Raw genomic sequence first — 20,380 nt, 5'->3', positions numbered from 1 at the left:
TCTGGTACCAGTTTAAACATCAAGCTAGAAACTACCTTGGGTAAAAATGGATATAGGGAATAAAGTCAGACCACATATAGCAACAGATCCCTTGTGTGGCACATCAGACTGGGAAACAGCACCGCAACCTAGGCTGAGCTCTCAACTTCCTCTAGTCTTAGCTATCATGTTAGAATAAAGGTGTTCAAGGGAGAAGGCAGCAACTCAACAAGGTGTATTTAGCCAAGCCCCTTCCCTGTATGTAGGATTAAAACGTTAAGCTATTCTTTTTGGTGGTTGTCAGAAAACTGAAGAGTGGAAAAGCAAGTTGGGGGGTGGAGGGAAGAAGAAATTATCTCTAAAGATCAATGAATTCAAGGGACAAATAACAATTTTGCTTGGTTTACATTTACCTACCCTGTTTACCAGATCCACCAGCCACCCATGAGGTTCCTTGAACAATTAAAACATTAACAAATTAGTAGCAGCAACATCAATGTTAAACAGCTGTCTTCTGAAACAGATTTGGACAGACACATTCAGCCCATTAACCCACACCTCAAATGCATGCACTAATATTTCAAAGAAAACAGCCATGTGTTTGTAACAGCTCCTTTACTAAGCATGTAGCTGGAGCTCTGGTTGGTTCTCATTAGCATCATCCTTTTTTGGACTCTGCTTGACATCACTGACCATGTGCTGTGGCAACAGTATGCACTGTGGCTGCTGACTCACAAGCAACTATATTTATAGCACATTAGCTGCGCGGAACATTACTAAAGAACATTTCACAAAGCAGCAGATACAGAATTTTCTTTCTATGACCACTAAGTTGTGTCCTGAAGGAGAAATCAACTCAACCAATGCTTTTTCAGACCCACCCATCTGGAGCAACTGAACAAGACAGTGCAAACCTCAAAAACTGCCTCCTTGCCTGTGTGTCTGACTTGAAGATATCCTTATCCTTGGCTGTCAAAAAAGCATAAATTCTCTGCTAGAACTGTACTGAGTTACCCTGGTCATTTCACACTCAACAGCCAAACAACTGTCAGTTTTTAGATACAACAGATCTACCATTCTGATTGTTGTGATACTTTAGACATGGAAGTACACCACTTTCTAATTCCAGCCTCTAATAGAGAACTGGGACAATTTGAGAGGACAAATCCATTTCTACAGACCAACATATATTAAAGATCTATTTGCTGTAATTCTTGGTGACACATTTACCTTTCTTCTGTTCTAAATACCTACTGATCATACAATCTTTTCTGAAACAAACACATCTACCCTAAAAAGAGGTTTTAGGGTACAGCCATGCTCACCTTCTGAAAAGTGGAGATGGGTGAGACAGCATGCATGTTTCCCTCCCCGAAGACTTCTGCCCAGTTTCTCTGGCATACCTTCATTCGATTCTTGAAATGATATTCGTTGTCGGGGTTAAATGCCTTGAAAGAAAAGCCCATAGCAATGAACAGCATGGCTAATGCCAGTCTCAGAACTTGGTATTATTTGATTTTTTCAGTTGAGCATTCTCCTGGTTGACAGTTAAAAGATCTAGCAAAAAATAAAGTTCAATAGAAGACTCCTGCCTCTCAGTTCTCACCGTATAAAGCATTCTGTATAGACAATACCCAATACCCATGTAATCCAGAAAAGGGGGCAGATGAACTCAAAGTAGCAGTTTTAAAAAATAAACTGTGAAGTGACAGCACATGTAATTTTTTTTTTAAAGTGTTAGTTTTCAGAAGTTTTGAACATCACTCACCCCTTTATGATTTGCACACTGGATGTTAACAAACTGCAGCAACAATGGCTGCAGATTTTAAGACAATACACTAGAACTTAAATAGAAAAAGCATCAGCAGCCTAAATAGGAAATGCCAAATACCCAAATATTAGAAACTGCATCGTAAAGTCAAATACCATTGTAAGTACACTGAGCAGGCCCACAGGAATAGGATCTTGTTTTACTCTTTCTGCAACCAGGTCCACTAGCAACATAAGCATGTTGTATATTCCTTCATGGATTTCAGTTCCCCATTTGTGAACAGCACTGGATGTCAACAGCTAAAAAAAAAATAAAATAATAAAAAGTAATATTTTGAAGTTTAAGCACGATCACAAAACATGAGAAATGTATCAACCCCTGAGACTGTTCTCAGAGCAAATGTTTCCTTAGAGTGTACTAATCACTGTCTGGCATGTTTACCAGATGCTCTCCCTGCACTAAAGGCTTAAGAATTAATTAAATTTGTAATTTCACTGAAGAACACCTTACATTTTATTTTCTGTTATAAACCGTGATTTATCAAAGCAAACTGTTTTCCATTCCCATGCACTAGTAAAGACTGTAACCTTTGCAAAGAACAACTAATACGAAACTAATTTGTTTGCAGATTGAACACACAGGTACTAAATCTTCAAGTAGGTGTATCACAAAGCTGCACTGATTCAGCTGTAATAACCATTTACCAATTCACACTTTTCAAGCCATTTCTACTGGAAAACAAAAAACATGTGCTGTGAAGAGAGAGGTATTTAATGCTGCTTTCCCACCTACATGTGGGACATGTGGAAACATTTAAAGAACCTTTATCTTTAAATCTAGTCTGTTGTAGTTTATAAAGGACATTAATCTTCCATCTGCAAATTTAATTTAATTTCTGCTAGCTGTGTCTGAACATCAGCAGTTAAAAAGCTTAATACTTTAAATAAAATTAAAGTTTTGTACTGTAGAGTTTCTTGCAAATATTTCAGCAAGTTGTAAATTCAGAACATTCTAAAATTTAGATTTCTACAGATTATCCTTCTGGAGGAGCAATCTACACTATTTAACATGCAAAAAATATCAAGTGCTTTAAAAGCACTGTATGTACTTTAACAGCTAAATGGAAAAAGAATTTTTTCCTTAAGTTTCTATATTCCTTAAATATACTTACAATCTCACTATTTTAAGATTAGGACTGAGTAACTTTTTAAAAGGTGTATATATGTCATTATTCTTATCATTTAAACCCTGAGCAAGAAATTCAGGCAGTTTTCAAAATGGAATAGCGGGAAATAAATTGGGTTTAGGGAGCTCTGTAGAGAAAACGCACAACAACCCAGAGAAGGACAGCCAAAGGCACATTGGGCATTAAACACTGAGGGGAAATACAAATTCTAAACAGATAGTGAAAAGAGGTAAGAAAGAATTTAACAGCCTTCGAAAGAAGCAGCAGCAAAAAAAAATAGTTAAAAGAAATCTGATTTTGAACTTGCTAATGGCTGTATCCAAGGGTCTTTAAACCTGTCTTTAGGCTTCACTAATTACTACAGAGCTCTTAATTTAAAGTGGGTACAAAAAAAAAAGAATACAAAAGCTGCATGCCAGAATTGGCCAGAGTTGCAGAGCTGGGCCTTTGTATGATTTTAATCTCAGTCTATGTATGATATTAATCTAGAAAAATAACTTGAGTATGATTTTAATCTATTAATACACTCACTAGTTACCATAGTTTCTGAAGTCTGGATTACAAGACACTATTTTCACCGTGAACAGCACAAAGGAACACTGAATTGGCCTACTGCATGTACTTACCTTTTTAAATGCTTCAGGCATGCATCTGTCCATAAATCTTTTGCAGTTCTCATCAGAATCAGAAAGACCTTTAGAGAAAGGAGAGTGATTTTTTTTAGAAAAGTATTTTTAAAAAAATATTTTCAAAGATTACCTCAGGGATCTCTTTGCAAGTTTTTGGGAACACCAATCAAAACCAGCAGTAACAAAGTGCTACTGTTTATTTGTAAATAGCATGCTTTTTCAGCCACAAAATGTGAGTCAAGAGAACCTGCCTTCTAGAATTAAGAAGTTTCCCAATGTTCCACCTCATACAACTTATTCAAGCATTATTAGCACTGTAAGCATTTCTCCCTTCAAAGTTTACAACTCATACCAACTTCAGATCGTTGCTGATGCTTCACAGCCTCCAGCCAAAACCAAATCCAAGTACAGCGTTTTAACACAGGTTAGAAACAAAGAAGCAACCCAGAACAACCTAACAACTTCCATTTTTTCCAACAGATTATAATATCCCTTTAGTCTGCCATCAGGCATGATGGAAAAGCTGTCTTGCATTCATTATATACCAGTTGTTGGGCACGATGCCTCCATAACACTCTTAACCCCAGCCAAAGTACTGAATACAGAAAAGTCAAATTCAGGTCTAATGCAGTATAAGCATTTCACTGGGGAAAAACAACCAGTTATACAAGCATGCTACAGCATGGATTTAGATGACAGCTTGTTTTTACTAATGGAAAATAACCAGCACAATGAGAAAAACTGTCAGTAATTCAGCTCTGAAAAACAGTAATTCCTACAATCAGTAGAACATAAAGAAACATGTGCTCCACTTTTTAAAAAAGCTTAAGTAAACAAATTACTTTAGAGGAAAAAAAAAAAAGATACCAACATTCTTTTTAGAGCATTGGGTAGAATATTCAATGTTAAACCACTTTCACAGAGATGTGATCATTCTGCATGGTGCTAAGTAAACAACTGCAAGATTCATATGAAAGAGATAACCGCCCATCATAATGTCTATGAAATCCTTTGAACAGATAATCCTTGTACTTCTAGAAAATGAACTTACCTAGTCTTGCTAGGTAGGTGGATGCAATTAGGCACTTGCCTAGAGATTCTTCCCGCTTATAGGGTATGGACCAGTGATCTGTTAAAACTCTGCTCTCCAGTTCATACAAGTTAGTTGTTGGAAACTCAATACCTTCACCAGAGCAATTTCCATTTTCATCATTTTTCTGTGAATAAAAAGGAAGTTCAAGCAAAACAATTTTTATCTCTATCCTAGACACTTTAAAGGATTTAGTACCTTCAGAAAAAGCAGCTGTGCTTGTAACAAGCATGTCAAATTCTCAACAACCCTGAGGCTGCTTGTGTTTTTCAAAGCAGAACTTAGTATTTCCATTTCAATTGAAGGGATTACATACCTTTATGTATTTCATGTAGGTGATAACTACCATGTTTACATAACTAATTGCTAACTAATTGCCTATCTAAGTGGCAAATCTTGTTCCTTAGCATGTCAGATCCTACAGCCCAGTGATAAGCACTTCCAGCCCCTGTGAGACTGTAGGGTACAAATCTCGATCTTCATAGAACTGCATATTAATCCTCTGTTCAACAACTGCTGTAGAATTTATTCTAAGGGGGGGCAATTTCATCATCCTCTCACCCTATCACGTTAAGAAACACAAGACACTAATTCAGTACCTCAGGATTATTTTGTTTTTACTAGCTAATTATCTATAAAGAAAAATATATCTCTCAAATATAGTTGCCCAACAAGAAACTACAATCATCCTTCTCTTGAAGTCAAAATGAGTTACTGGAAAATATTCTGGAAGGCAAACAGGGAAAAAGCTAGCACATGTCTGCAGCTAAGCTTTCAAGGCTTCCTTGCTAGTGCCACTAGCTATTTCTGTGTACAGGCAGAACACAGAATTAGTCCCACGTTCCTTGCCAAGTGCCATATGAGGTAACTGCCTCAGCAGTACCAAATGAAAGAGTAAACAAGTGATCCATTTGTTTTCTTTTGTTTATTTTTTAACCTCACATAGACACCAGCTACCCAATGTGTCAAAGAGTTCACATGGACTAACTTTCCCTGCCTTCACATGAGCAGACAACTCAAGCAGGGGAAAGGGCAGTGTCGGGATCAGGCCAGGCAGCAACCAGGACCAACTGTCAGAGGCAAACACAAGTGCAGTAATGGTAACAAGGTCCCCCTGAGAGAGAAGACAGAGACATGTAGGGAGGAAGGGCAAGTAGGAAACACGTACAAGGGGGGGGGGGGGGGGGGGAGGGGAACGGACCCAAACCAGGGTCAGGAACAGAAAAGGAACAAACAGAAAGGAATAAACCAAAAGACAGACCTGAACTCAGGAGGGTATGGTATTCAAAGAATGAAATAAATGCATGCAGACAAGTGTGCTTCCAGCCCTCTCACTACACTTGCTATTTGCAGGATTAGACCTGTTTATTAAAAAGTAAATGTGTCATATTCACTTCCATAATGGCTCAAAAATATTAAGCCAAGGAAACAGCAATTGTACAGAGCTTACCCTTTAAAGTTCAATGGTGCAGGTGAAAATAGCAAACAGCGGCTGGACTTACTAAATGTTCTGGAAAGCAGCAGTAAAGTTTATAGGAATGGAACACAAAATAGTGCTCAGAAAAAACCCCAACATGTCAGTGTTTGGGAAGTAAGGTGCTACCTTTCCCCAAACCTCTACCACACATTCAGTCCTAAGTCTGCCATTATGGGAAGTTGTACTTTAACTGACCTGCATATCAACTTCTGAAACTGTTGTCATTTGATCCAGTACTGTGCATGGAAGTCTAATGTAATTAGCAAACCATGCCCTGTTTAAATACTTCAAGTTTTGGAGAAGATATGCCTAAAGGTTTAAATGAAAAGACACCGAAAGCAAAAGTTTTCTAGGAAATATCCTGTTGCACTAAGTAAACCAACAACAGTTAGGTTCACAACTTTTGTAAAGCACACCCATCCAGAACACAAAACCACTTCCTGTGGAAAATAAGTGTGCAGTTACAAAGAAAACCCTTACAGCAAGAGTACAGGATACAGTGATTAGTCTAATAAAGGTAGGAGTACAATATAAACACCCAACTGCTACCTGTTCAGCAATTTCAGTTCAGCCCAGACTTGTAGCAAAGGAAAGCAACATTGCAACAGATGATTACAGTAACTGAGCTACCCTCGCTCCATTCCTTGGAGGAAACTGTCCATGTTCAATAAAACTAGTGTTAGCAACTGAGAGTTTCAAGAGGTGCCGTCTAATAGCAGCGCAGACCTTAAACTGCTGCTGAAAAGCTCCACTTGTTCTGCTTCCTCATCTGCATCTAAGCAACGCTGCTCTTTATTTTCTTCTTTTGACACAAGCGATTGCCAGTATCTGTAACACAGAAATTCATAAGGAAAGAGTGAAGTAACATATGTTCTTCACTGTACATTTAGCTTCCACAAATAAGGCATTATATTAAATTGCACTAAGGACACGTCTGGCCTGTTGCTGTTGGCATCTACCAACAATGTAGTGAAAAGATTTTTTAAAAAATTATTTTTTTCGTTACACAAGAAATAACAATGGGTGCAGTACTGGGAATACTGCCCTAGTAACAATGGGAACTGTTTGCACTGAAGGAGCGTATCTTTGGTACATAGCACTACAGACAGCAAGTCTTCTTGCTCGTCAGTTTTCTGCTACTGAAACCCTGCCCAGAAAGTACCAAATTAAATGATTTATTAATTTTAGAACTATCACAGCTACGGTGAAGCCTGCAACAGTCTCAAATAAATGCCCAGGTAGTTTAAAACTCAAATTCCCCTTCAAACCTTTACTAAATTTAATACCCTGCATTTCTTGGAGATTACTGCTATGCTCAGTTTGTATTACTGCAGAATGAGTCTTGTTTCTTAGAATATACCTAGTATGAGTAACAGTCTCTTTAAAGACTTATTGCTGCTCTTTTGTAATTAGTGTCCTTCTGTACAAGAAAACACTCAAACTGCCCACCATCCAATTTTTAAATTGATTTGTTTATTGCTCTTTAAAGCGAGGGGTTTATTAACAGCAGCTAGCAGCTGTAGCAAGGTGCAATGTCAGCTCAGCTCTTGCACAATTTTGCACTGGCTCACTAACCCACACGGGCTGCAGAACTTACTTGCTCTGTTGACATTTGTAAATGCAACACAGTTCTGAACAGCCACGATTAACACTTCCTAACTGAGGAGCTAGGAATTGTCACTACCCACTCTACTGACATGGGTCCACAGGTGAAACCAAGCTTTTGCAGAAAGAGTATGCTATGCATGAAAGTAAATAGTACACAGGGCCATGTCAGCCTCCCAGAAAAGTGGTTTTCTGGGTCTCTGGGGAATTACATGTTAGGTTTGTTGTGGGTTTTTTTGTTTGTTTGGGGGTTTCTGTTTCTTTTGTGTTTTGTTTTGGTTGTGTTTTTTTTTTTAATTTTATTAAACATACAGAGAAACCACCTCCTTCCCCTCAAATAGACGACTTAAGAATGCTGTCTGCCAGTTGATGATGACCTACATCAGGACTATGCAATTCTGGATGAAAAGACTTAATACTGGACTGGCACCTGACATGTTAAGGATTTGTAGGGATATTCTCCAATAATAGAATAGTAAAAAGCAAAAAAACCACTATTCCTGGTGGCCAATTGGTCATCCAAAGATAAACTGCCTAGAAGTCTGTAAGAATCGACCATTTTCTGAGATAAGAAATCATGGTGCACATCACACATCCTGCAACTATTCTCCCTTCTGCAGCTGACAGACCTTTAACATAATTTTGCATGCCCTCTGATGTATCTCTTATTACACAAAAGCCCTAAATATCCCCCCATTCGAACAGTATTGACTCTTGGCTTATTTTCAAAGTAAGAAAATGCAGTTATGTCTAAACATACACACACAGGCTCCCAAAAGAAATAGCCTCACATGAACAGTCTCAAGCACTGACTCAAGATTCTCACTCCAGGGACCTGGCACCTCCTAGAGCTGTTTGCAAGGCTGAATAAACAAAAATTGTTTAATATCTGATCAATAAAGCATTTTTGAATCTGTAGTATAAAACCTTCCACGTAAAACTAACACAAAACAAAGATGAGCCCTCACACAAAAAGTAAAATATGAATTAACTTTAATTGCCAAAGGTCATAGTTCAAAGCTTCAAAATGTATTCCTGCAGTATTCAGCTGATTAACTCATCAAACACTGTTTAACTAAAGCTGCTGACATTTACCACACCAGTCTGGTCACTTCACATAAAATAACTAGGAGTTTGAGAAAGTGTTTTGATGCTAATTGGCAGTCTTAGTAATGAAATTACTGTCAAATTATGATTTAAATTTGTTAATATGCTTTTGATAGAAGGCTACTAACAGAATTTATTATCACCAGAGCTAAATCACATTATGTGCTCTTGAATCTAGTATAACTTGTGAAACAGAACCCCCAAAGTCACGTTTCTTTAAACAAGCAATAGGATCACACTTTCTAAGACACCAGCAGACCAGTTGCCTTCACCTCATGCCTAATAAATAATTTTCACAAAATGACCAGCATTTATAGTCAAGAAAACAGATTTCTGATGCTTCACTGTATTGTTAAAAAAAAAGAAGAAACCATATTTTATTGCTATGCACCTGCAAACTGGACCAAACATAATTGCTCTGCAAAGCAATAATGAAAAAATAATGCTTAAAGCCAGAATTAGAAGCTAAGAGTTCTAGGTCCACCTTTCAGGTTTTATCACAGATACACTGAGCAATAACAAGGAAATCAATTTTTCAATGCTTCAGCTTCCCCAGCTGTAACGTGACAACAGTAATACTTCCCTCTGTCACAGCACGCTGATGCAGACACTAGCGAATGGTGCAAAGTACTGCAAGATGCTCAGGTGGAGGCAAGGTAAGAGAAATACATCACATACCCATAAAAACAGACAGAGCCCTTCTCTGCTCTCTCATCTATTACGTCCATCAATCTGCGGGAGAAGCTATGAATCCTGAAGTCATGACTTGACAGTCCGTCCACCTGCCAGACTACAGATTAAAGCATCTTTTACTTGCATGCCTGGATGTCAATTCTTTTTTTTCTTTTAATTAAATCCTAAAAGGAGGCTATTCTGTTACCTAGAACACACTCACAGGGGTAAGAATTAAAAAACTTTCAAATAAATCAAAGCTACCACCTTGCACTTATGCTTGAACACACCAAGCATGCCACTGAATGTTTTTAAAAAATATAACAATATTTTCCATACCTGTAACCTACTTGCTTTTTATAAACTGGTACTCCATGAGCTTAAAGAATTTCTTTAAACTCACATTATGTGGCAGGTGTGGCCAAAATTGAGAAGTATTTCCCAGTTGCCTTTTCTTGCCATCAGATCAAACTCTTTTAACCCACATTACTAGGAGCAAGCTTGGTATCCTGTTATGAATATGACAATATTAGTAAGCCTCAGAAAATAGTGTAATACATAGAATTTCCACGTTTCTTATTTAGCAATAAGAAAACCCACTGTGATTTCCCAAACATTTTACTGACAATCAGACATTTATTTGCAAAGTATAGTAACAGTTTTTAACTGTTTGAAGTCGTAAACAGACACAGCACTGTGCTCTTGCATTTTCATCCCCAGGAAAAAAACTCTGCATGCAAAACTTCTGAATATAGCAAGAAGTGCTTTTTGTTATTTACATTCCACTAAGGGAGACACATATTTTTTTGTTTGATTCTTTTTACATAGAAATTAAGGTATTTAGGTCAAATTTTTACTATGCACTGCTTCACAGAAGTACATGTGGCCTTGCAATAAGGAAAAATATTAGTATTTCATCATGATAATAAGGACTGAGACCAGTCTATCACTACAGGAAAATAAATCTTATGTTACAGACTCCACCTAACTGAAGCCGATTTGGACTCACCTCACCACGAAGATATCCTAAGAAAACTCATATTTATCTAGTGAATGTTCTCTCAAAGTTTTGGACACTGATCTTAACTGAGATGAGTACAAGTGCACTACAAAGAATGCATGGTAGTAGTTGCCTTCTCAGTAGTTGTAAGGGATTACAACAATTCAACTACAAACCCTTGTGGCTCCCTGCCACTCCACCTCTCACAACCAAGAACTGTGTAAGACTGGGCCTAAGAACACAACAGGAATTTGAAAAATAAAAATACATTCAGTAAAGCTAGACATTAACCAGGATTAAAAACATTGCTTATACTGGTCTCCCTGATGATGGTGCAATGTTACTAAGCAATATTCCCCAATGTACTTGGCTAGTTGCTCAGAGGTAAACACAGTACTAAGCATTACAACAAAACAAAATAATCAAGGCTCTGGAAAAAAAAATAAATCACATTTGAATGAAAAGATCAATTTAACCTAAAATAAAAGGAGTATCTTTGCTCTTTTATATTACTGTTACCATAGTATTCAGCAAAATCTGCAGTAGACAGATTTGTTACAACCACTTTTGGCAATATATCTTTGATAACTAGTTGTAGGCGAGGGAAAGGTCATGGAAAGCACTGTTAAGAATGCCATTCATAAGGAACCAAGGAAAACACACACTTATCTTGCATGTGTTTTCAGTATTGTCTGTGGATATACTTAAAAAACTTACTCTGTTAGTGTAACTACAAAAGCCAGAGTTGATACCGTAATTCCTCCCAACCCTTGAGTTTTCATAAGCACAAAACCCCATGCTTATTTCCAAATAACTCAAAATAACTTTGTGCGGTATCAGATAAACATTGTGCTTTAATACAATAAAACAATGAATCACAAATGTTTATTATTTCAGTACTTAATTTTAGGTCAATACTTCTATCTCCCTGTGCCAAAACACCAGGCATTAATAGAGAAGTGATGCAGAAACACTGAAGTATTAAACATTTTAGTGACCAAAGGTCAGGCTCTGGAAGGGAGAATTAATTCAGTAACACTGCTAAACGCTCATCTATACTTCTGTTCTATGGATGCATACTGATGTATAGCGAGACAGAAACTAGAACTGACAAAGCAGCTGACAAAAAGTTTGACATCAAGTTCTACAATGTATAATTACAAAACTGTTATTAACTCATATGAAAAGTCTTTAAATGCCCCACTGGGCATCAGAACAAGAGAAGCCAGAACTGGTGTAAAGCAGTGAGGAGGAAGATCAAGCAGCAAGAAACACACTGGCTTTTTTTAATTAATTTTAATTTGGCCCGTGAAGCATAACTGAAACATACATACCAAAGACTATTCCTATGGCAGCACAAATACATGGGTGGGTTTTTTTTCCCAAAATAAGAGCTTACAAAAGAAACAGGCACTTCCTCTCTATCTTTGCCCTTCTCATACAAAGAGCTACTGTTCCTTAATCCAAAAGCAATCCAAATGATTTGCTGGAATTAACTTCTAACACTGGCTAATTTGTTTTTATTCTCATTCTTCCTCAGTATTTCACTTCCTTATTAAACAGCTGCCACAGAATAGCACTGTAAACTGGGAAGATGACCAGAAAATGCCTCCAGAGAACATTATACCAAAGACACTTCCTGCCCAGCTGAGAAGTTGGCTATACAGAGTTGTGTCCTACCTCCACTGACCCCAAAGGCATCACCTTCACTGGTGAAACAGGAATTATAAAGTGCTTGTCTCAATCCAAAGCTTACTCTAACAATTACATGGCAATGAGTTCATAAGTTATTTGAAACAAAGCTTACATTTAAAATTAACCAACTGCACCTCTCAGTATTGCCCCTATTTTCTTTAGCTTCATGTAGCATCTCTGTTAGTCTGTGTTATATCAAGAATGAAAACCAGGGTATTTCCTTTCAAAATCCAAGAAATCATTAACTTAACTAGAATCTAAAAAGAGGTGCTACACCAGGGGCACTAATTTTGGAAAACAGCGATGCTGAAAACCAGGAGTGCTAAAATACTAATTCCACTTGACATTCTGATGGCATCCAGCCAGGGACTCAATGCCAGAATCCACCACAGAGCTTTATTTGATTGCTTAATTGTTTTACAAGGCCAATTCCTAGACAAGCCACACTGTAAAACTTCCACATGAGAATGCCAGAAATACTCACTTTTGCAAAGCTCAACACTACTTACAAGACAGGAGATTGACTTTAAATTTATAAAATTACAGCATGAAATCCATCTCATTTGCTTGAAGGCTAAATACCATTTTTGTCTTTAAATAAATACAGCTCCTTCCATTCAAGGATCAAAAAACTTCACAAGCTAAAACAGAGGTTAAGTTACACACCCACCATGACGAATCGCATCTGTGGTAGAACTGCTTTCAGTACGGAGCGCTAATAATGAGGAGAGATAGGGCTTTGAACACAATAGTTCTGCAGCATGACTAGTGAGAATGTTTCTGGCACTGTTACTACAGTTGCTGTCCTGTTTCTTTTGCAAAACCTCCTTCTCTGAAATCAAACAGCACCTCAAAAGCAACCCTGGACAAGTTTTATTATAAACCTTCTCTACTAAAATGTGGCGTATATGAGCTTTTGATCCAGTTCAACTTAAAAAAAAAAAAAAAAAAAAGTCAAAAGAGCACATGCTAAAGGAGACAGGAATAGCCAGAAGGTAACATAATCTGTTCATCACAATTTACCCAAAGGGTCATAGTAATGACTCTCAGAAGCTGTTTAAAAACAAATCAAAATTATTTAAGTAAAGGTTATACAAACCATTGTTACATGTTCCATACTTTTAGTGTAAGTGGGTTCCTATCCCTTACCACAATTTTAAGTTCTCTGGTCACAACCCCCACATTCATTTTAGCCTGCTCACCTCCATCCTATTACTCCCCAACTGGTGAAAGTCAGCACTTGTGGCACTCATGGCAATTCATGGACACAGTGACAGACATTGTCATCACAATCATTTATAGTCTTATCTTAAATTATAAAGATTTAGTGGCAGTTCATCAGCTTATCTGTCAGTCATATGAAAAGATGAGTATACTATCTTTCCACTCCCACCACTCAGCAAAGAATCACACCGTAGAAGTCTGTATGTTGCCTAAGGAATAAACACGGATTCTTGCCAAAATGCACTTACCAGATTTACTTCAGCCAACAGACATAAACAGCAGTTATGTCAAACAGGCAAAGTTACCTTTTGCAAAAGCAGGTGATCTCAGCCTGTCAAAGTGGTTTGGTACTACACAGGGTAGAACTTGAAACCAACTGTGAACCTAAAACTGAACTTCTTGATATTTCAGGAAGGCTGCACAAACGAATGTTAAGCCCCCTTTGTACTTTCAAGTTTGCCTGCCCTTTTTCTTTTAATGAGTTAAGCATGGTCATGCTAACAGTATCAACTCCACAAGTGCACCACAGCTATTAACTTAAAATTGAATCAGCTGCACGCTCTTTGGAAGACATTAGCCTGCTGGAACCGAAGTTTTAGCCCTTGTGAAAATGAATTTATGTACAACTTCATCTCAGGTCTCACACAGAAAGCACAGGGCACATGTCAGGTGAGCTCATAGCAGCTGTCTTGCTGCTGGGCCAATTATTCCAAATTCAGGCTTCTGTAATGCCTCCAGGCACCCCTGAAGATGAGCAGTCTGGACCACTGAAAGAGGACTCACGCTGGTTTTGCCACCTTATCTAAAGAAAACACATCTTCACTAGTATGCTATATATCTAGTTGCTGTGTTATTCTCAAAGAAAACCAACAGACAAGTCTTTCTTTGATCAACACCCTTACTGAACAGAAGGGATTCTAACATTATGTAATAGAAACCAAATAAGCATATGCAAACATAATAGATTCATTACTGATTAGGGAAAATGTAAAATGTTTAATCTTTCATAAATCTATTCTTATATGCATGGTAACTGTACTCAGCCAAAAAAAAGGAATGTAAATAGGAAGTACAAACCTGTTACACACACGTCTTTGAGAATGACTACAGCTTTCCTGTTATTTTTAAGGTAAAAAAAAAATCTAATCCTGTCTTTTGTTCATGAAGAAGATTACTAGACCAGAAAATTTTATTTAAGGGAAAATTTCTATTAATTGTGCTATTTTGATCTATATGTTCATGTACATTGCTGATATATAAAATCCAAAAATAAAACCGAAAACTTAACATGCCACTACCTCCCCACTAAATAGAAGTTAAAACTGATATTATGATGAGGAGGAATACACACTCTTAAGAGTTGTTAGAAAGAGAGATGATACTGAGAGGGAAAAAAACAGAAACAACGTCTGAATTATCACAAGATAGTATGGCGTACAATATGTTTCAACATAATGTATATGCCTACAATGAATAATACAGCTATTAGTGCAATGCCTTTCTGTACAGCTTCATATGTCATAAGCTTGTACTGAATAGAAAGCTACTTACTGATTAACCACCTAAGTAATAGCTGTATTTATTAAATGTAGTTCTAAATTATATTTGAAGAATAAAAAAACCCAAGAACTGCTCATATATAATTTTTCCCTTTTACAAAATACATGTCAAAAGCTGCTAGGTTGTACTGCAAGATGAGACAAATAAGCACAGGCAACAATCCTAAGTCTTAAAAGAGTTTTGCAGGTATAACCCTCACATTACAAAAATACTGCTTTGCATACATGTGCAGTTGACAGATGCTCATATGGAAATGAAGCCAATTACAAAATTGAGGTCTGAATTTATATAAAGTTTCAAGTAACGAGATACTGCAATCCTTCTGAAATGTCTACTTTGTGCAGTCATTTGCCTACATTGAAATGTTTTGGTTTCCCTCCTGTGGGTTAACAAGAACACAAGTAAAAACAAACAAGAACATGAGTGGCAAAGGAAACCATGAAGTGTAAGTTTGATCAGACATACAAGCTGAAATAACAGGGAGAAAAGTCCTCTTAGTCAGAGTTGTCAAAGTGTCATCTGTCATAGGAACAAGAGGGGGGAAAAAAGTGCTTCTCTGGAGTTTACACTGACAGCTTCTCTTGAAATGTCATACTGACAACCCAGATTGTCCCAACCAACACCATATCTGATAGGAAAATCCACCCTCTTGGTGGCTACAGAGATCTGAATGCAAACAAGGAGAACTCTCTTTCACCCCCAACTCTTAAAGACAAAAGTTAGAAACCAGTTCCCTATTGCTTCCACCAGTGAAGTTAAACAGTGACTCCTCTTCTGCAGAGCACACATGCCATTCCACAAATCACCTTACCCCACAAACATACATCATCAGCCTATAGGAGCTAAGGATCTAAACCAGTTAATTCAACGAACAGGATCACGTATCTTTATTCTGCAAGATTGGACTTCAATATACCGAGGCTACAGATATGGGTGATCTGCACAAGCGTGGCTATGTACAGGAAGATACACACGTGTATTCTTTGTACATATTTATAGATACATACACAACTGTACACAGAAAGATACACTTCTGGCACTGGAAATCTTCAGGATACTGTTCACTGAATCCTGGGAGGGTACACTAGCTTCCCTGGTTTTATTCACACGTTTAGGTGTCTGCTATCCATCGCCCACTTCTTGAGACAAGAGACCATGCAAGGTGGCCCTCTGGTACCGCCCGGCAGGGCTGTTCTTCAGTTCTCATCCCCATGAGTTCCATAGCCTTTAGCTCTTTTCATATGAGCACTGTGGGAAGTTTTAGAAAAAAAGACCTGGAGGAGGAAAAGGCTTTACAGGTAGCGCTACAAGGCTGTTCTAGGCGGCAGGAAAAGCACCACGAGTGTATCTGCTGGCTGAGCAGTTCAGAGCTGTCGAAAAGGGGGGGAAGAGAAAAATGCAGACAAGGAGGAAGGAGAGAATCGGGGAGAGGCCGGTGTTTTCCAGCACTTCACCTACTTCAGGTCTATTTTAGAACACAGCTATAATTTAAGGTATGAGTTAAAGCCTTTGTTTTGAAAATATCCAAGCTCACTGCATTCCTATTTCAGAATTTATGTGTAGCTTACCCAAGTAAAACCGTCTGTAAAGTAACACCCAGACCGCACTTTCCCTCACGTTGTGCAGTTAGAAAAAAGTACGGTCATTAGTCAGTCGGATTATGCAAGCAGGCACAAGAGGGGCAGAGGGGAAAAAAAACACCCGACGGCAGCCCCGCATTCCTGGAATGCCAAGGGAAAGCCCGGGTGCCCTCCACCTCGCAGCGATCGCAAGGCAAAGCCGCGGCGCGCAGCCCGGGAGCCAGCCCAGGCGGCCGCGGCGAAGCCGGACCCCCGGGGCACCCACCCGAGCGCCAGGCCCCGCCGCCGCCCCCCCGCACCAGCGGCCCCCAGGCTGACGGGGGGCGGCCCAGGCCGCAGCTCACCTCGGTCTCCACCACTTCGTGGTAGGCGGGCGGCGGGTCGAAGCCACCGCCGCCGCCGCCGCCGTCCCCGTCGCCGCCGCGGGGGCCCTGCCCGCCGGCCGGGGAGCCGTGCCCGCCCGGCGGGCCCTGCCCGCTCTCCATGGGCTCGTAGCCGCCGTAGTGGAGGCCGGGCCGCTCGTTAGTAAGCAGCGCCACGGCCTCGTTGATGTCGTTCTTGGCCAGGCGCAGGGCCTTGCGGATGGCGGCCGCGTCCGAGAAGCCCATGCAGAGCAGCGTGGTCATGTGCTGCTCCTCCTCGCTCTCCATGGCCGCGCCGCGCCGGGCCGGGGGAGAGGGGGGAGGAGGGGGCCGCGAACCGAGGGGCGCCGGGCTCAGGCGCTGCCCGCCCCGCGCGCCGCCATGTTGACGGGAGCGCCTCTCCCCTCAGCCGCCGCCGCGGCGGCCGCCCCCGCCCCCCCGCGCGCGCCCTCACACGCGCGCCCCCCCCGCCCCGCCCTACCGCCCGGAAGCGGCGGCGAAGCCCGGCTGGGGAGCGCACGCCGGGACCCGCGTCACGTGACGTGGGGGCGGTACGGCCCAGGCATGAATGGAACGGAGCGGGGGGGAGGGGGGGCTGTCGGCATAGCGACAGGAGCGGGTAGGCGTGGCCGGGGAGGGCCACGTGAGGGGGAGCGGCGCTGCCCGGGGAATGGGACCCTGGTCGGCGGGGCGGGCCGGGCCTTGGCGGGGCCTGGCCGGGGCTGAGGGCCGCTCCTGGGCAGTGGGGCCCGCCAGCGGTGAGCCGAGCCGCTGGTCGTTCGGCCAGTCTGCCCATAGCTCCTCCTTTAATTACGGTGGTGAATAGGTCCCTCAGGGGCACGGCCGGCGGAGCGGTTGCTGGTCCCCACAGCGAGAGACGACAGGCCCGGGGCAGGGGGAGGCCGAGGGAAGGCGGGAAGGGGCTCGCGCAGCCGTCAGCGTCTGTGGTCAGGGAGCGCGCGGCAGGGGCAGGCGACCCCCGAGGTGCCTCGCGGCGGGTTTGTGTCCCCCCCGGGGTGCCTCGGGGCGGCTTTCGTTCCCTCACCTCAGGGAGGGTTTCAGAGGGTTTCTGTCCCCTCACCTCGGGGCGGGTTTCTGTCCCCCGAGGCGCCGAGGGGAGGGTTTCTGTCCCCCGGGTTCTGTCCCCCGAGGCGGGAGGGTTTCCTGCGAAGCCCAGTCCTGCCCTGCCTGTGCTTGCTGGCGGCAGCGGGCTGTGGGCCTGGGGCTGGAGGGGCCAGGCGGCCTTCGGGGCCTGCCCGGGCAGGGGTCCTGGGTCACACGAGCGCACTGAGGGGTTGCTGGCTGACTGCAGGCGGAGTGCTGCCCTTCCAGCCTGCTTCTCTGTAGAACTGTGTTCTTCAAGTGTATAACATTGCAAACTGACACAGATCTGTACAAAAGGAAGCAGAGTGCGGTTGGATAGCAAAAGAAAAATAAATATTTAAAACTTGATAGTGCCCACAGCAGAAAATAAGTTGTATCTATTCCTTAAACCCGCTTAGTGAACTCTGGTACTGCATGAAATTAGTAGATCTGGATCTCCTGGCAATCTCCCAGGCAAAATTTATCATCTCATTTTAACGATGTCTTCTCTACATCCAGAGAAGAGGAGGAAGGAGGAAACAGATCAAAGATTTGTCAAGATCAGTGCTGGTGTCTGCAAATACGTACTTGTCTTTTAAGGCTTGTGTTTTCTGGCAAACCAATTTGTATTAACAATGGCTGACGTTGCTGAAAGTGCTGGGGTCAGGAATCTAGAAACAGCTGTCTGCAGTCTTGGATACAAATCACATTCAGCATAATGGAAACTATCAAGTGTAGGGGACACTCAACAGTGTTTAGGTGTCTAACCTACCTGAACATTCAAAGCTCATTGTCTCTGCACCTGAGTTTGTCTGTAGAAAGAAGAAAACTGATGGATCTGTCAGTTGGACTGGCAAGGTTTCGGGTTCATTTTTAGATTGCAGTATGCCACCAGCGATCTCATGTTGCTTATATACTGACCCAAAAGGTAATCACAGCTTCATCTTGCTCATTCATCACTGTGTTGTTTTTTTTTTTTTTCTGTAGGCTGACATTCAGTGAAATGGGGGTAGTGGCATATGACTCTGAACTTCAGCTTCTGGATCTAAGGAAGGTCTTTCATTAACGCCGATCTCCAATTATAAAAGAAACTGTTCTGGCTCAGGCTTGTCAGGCTTCAGAAACATTCCAGCACTTCAAATGCGTTAAATTAATATGCTGAAAATTGACTCACTGCTTACTCATGTGACCAACATTGACATTATGCTTTCTTATTTTTGAAGCATATTATAAATAACGGTTTAATCTTCACAGCCTGATGAAGTCAGATGGCATCGTTTTCCCCTAGTAATGGAAGAAACGTTTGTAGGAAAAAGTAAGGTATTTTATTAGATGTCATTATTGCTTTCAGGTTTTATTTCAAGGAAGAGCTCCTGTAAACTTGTGCTGAGCTAACTAATGAAAACAACCCCAAAATAATGGAGGAACTGATTGTAATCCCAGGTGACTAAGAAAGAGGATAATGCTTTACGATTAAGTTACCTATGGTCTATAGTCCAGCTGTCGTCAAAAGGTTTTGGATTTACCAATATGTAAGGTTAAGACCTGGACACAGCAGCTCAACATAACTGTTGGTGAGGGGTACCTCACTTTTGTACTTCGATTTGTACAGACTTCCCTGACAGCCTCTCTCTTTTAAAGGACAAGACCGTACATTCCAGCTTACTGAAGGAATGGCTGCGTCTACTTCTAAAAGGTGTTCAGCCTGGAAGTCCCAGTTTGCAAATGTTTTTCATGTGTTGTTACTTCAAGAACAGTTGCAGGGAGAAGCATGGCAAACTTGTCTAACTGAGAACAAGAAAAGCAGCGAGTGAGGCTTTCGGTATGGGGCACCGGGAGGTGCAAGGAGACACGGGAAGGAAAGAAATTGAAATGGGGAACAAATATCCTCAAAATCTGCCTTTGGATAACTTGGAGTTTGTGCCTGTGTAGTTGCCAGCTTAATATGACACATGTACTAGCTATTTGATCACGTTACTTTATGGAAGGTAGTTACTTTCTACAGAGTGCATCATGTGTGTATCCTGAAGCGAATCTGGATACAAGAAACCCCTGTGTTACAGAAAAGAGATGTTTTTGAACAGAAACAACTGTTTTGGTAAGTGGTCATGCTGTGACATCAAACCTGGCTTTTTGGGTTGGCAGTGGTGTTGCTGGGTAGCCTAAAAATAGAGTTTGATGGAGAATTGCGATGACTTCTGCAGAGATGTTACAGGAGGAGTATTTGGTTAATCTGTCTTTTTAACTGAAAATGCTTTTATGCTTTTCTTCATAAGCCTGTTTTAAAGCTGTGTTTACAGCTTTCTTGCTATTTAAACAGTGAATGCAGTGTTTTCCTTCAAAGAGAAACAGCTGTATTG

General features: G+C 41.0%; 2 protein-coding genes across 2 annotated transcripts in view; one reads left to right on the top strand and one right to left on the bottom strand.

Moving 5' to 3' along the window:
- Positions 1-17,405, bottom strand: part of USP24 (ubiquitin specific peptidase 24) — a 64,338-nt gene extending 46,933 nt beyond the window's left edge. Inside the window, exons 1-6 of the mRNA XM_080406317.1 lie at positions 16,920-17,405; positions 4,617-4,782; positions 3,563-3,630; positions 1,906-2,049; positions 1,305-1,427; positions 397-432 (exon numbers count right to left, since the gene is read on the bottom strand). Of these exons, the coding sequence (XP_080262443.1) occupies positions 397-432; positions 1,305-1,427; positions 1,906-2,049; positions 3,563-3,630; positions 4,617-4,782; positions 16,920-17,225 (843 nt within the window). The 5' untranslated portion in view covers positions 17,226-17,405. The remainder of the gene's footprint in view (positions 1-396; positions 433-1,304; positions 1,428-1,905; positions 2,050-3,562; positions 3,631-4,616; positions 4,783-16,919) is intronic.
- A 543-nt stretch (positions 17,406-17,948) lies between these two features.
- LOC308071261 (uncharacterized protein) overlaps positions 17,949-20,380 on the top strand; it is a 398,822-nt gene continuing 396,390 nt past the window's right edge. The window contains exon 1 of the mRNA XM_080406430.1: positions 17,949-20,118. The gene's annotated coding sequence lies outside the window, so the exon portion shown is untranslated. The remainder of the gene's footprint in view (positions 20,119-20,380) is intronic.

This window comes from Falco punctatus (assembly GCF_963210335.1).
Source record: "Falco punctatus genome assembly, chromosome: 11".
Classification (NCBI taxonomy): domain Eukaryota; kingdom Metazoa; phylum Chordata; class Aves; order Falconiformes; family Falconidae; genus Falco; species Falco punctatus.
This window is presented reverse-complemented; position numbering and strand designations above follow the sequence as displayed.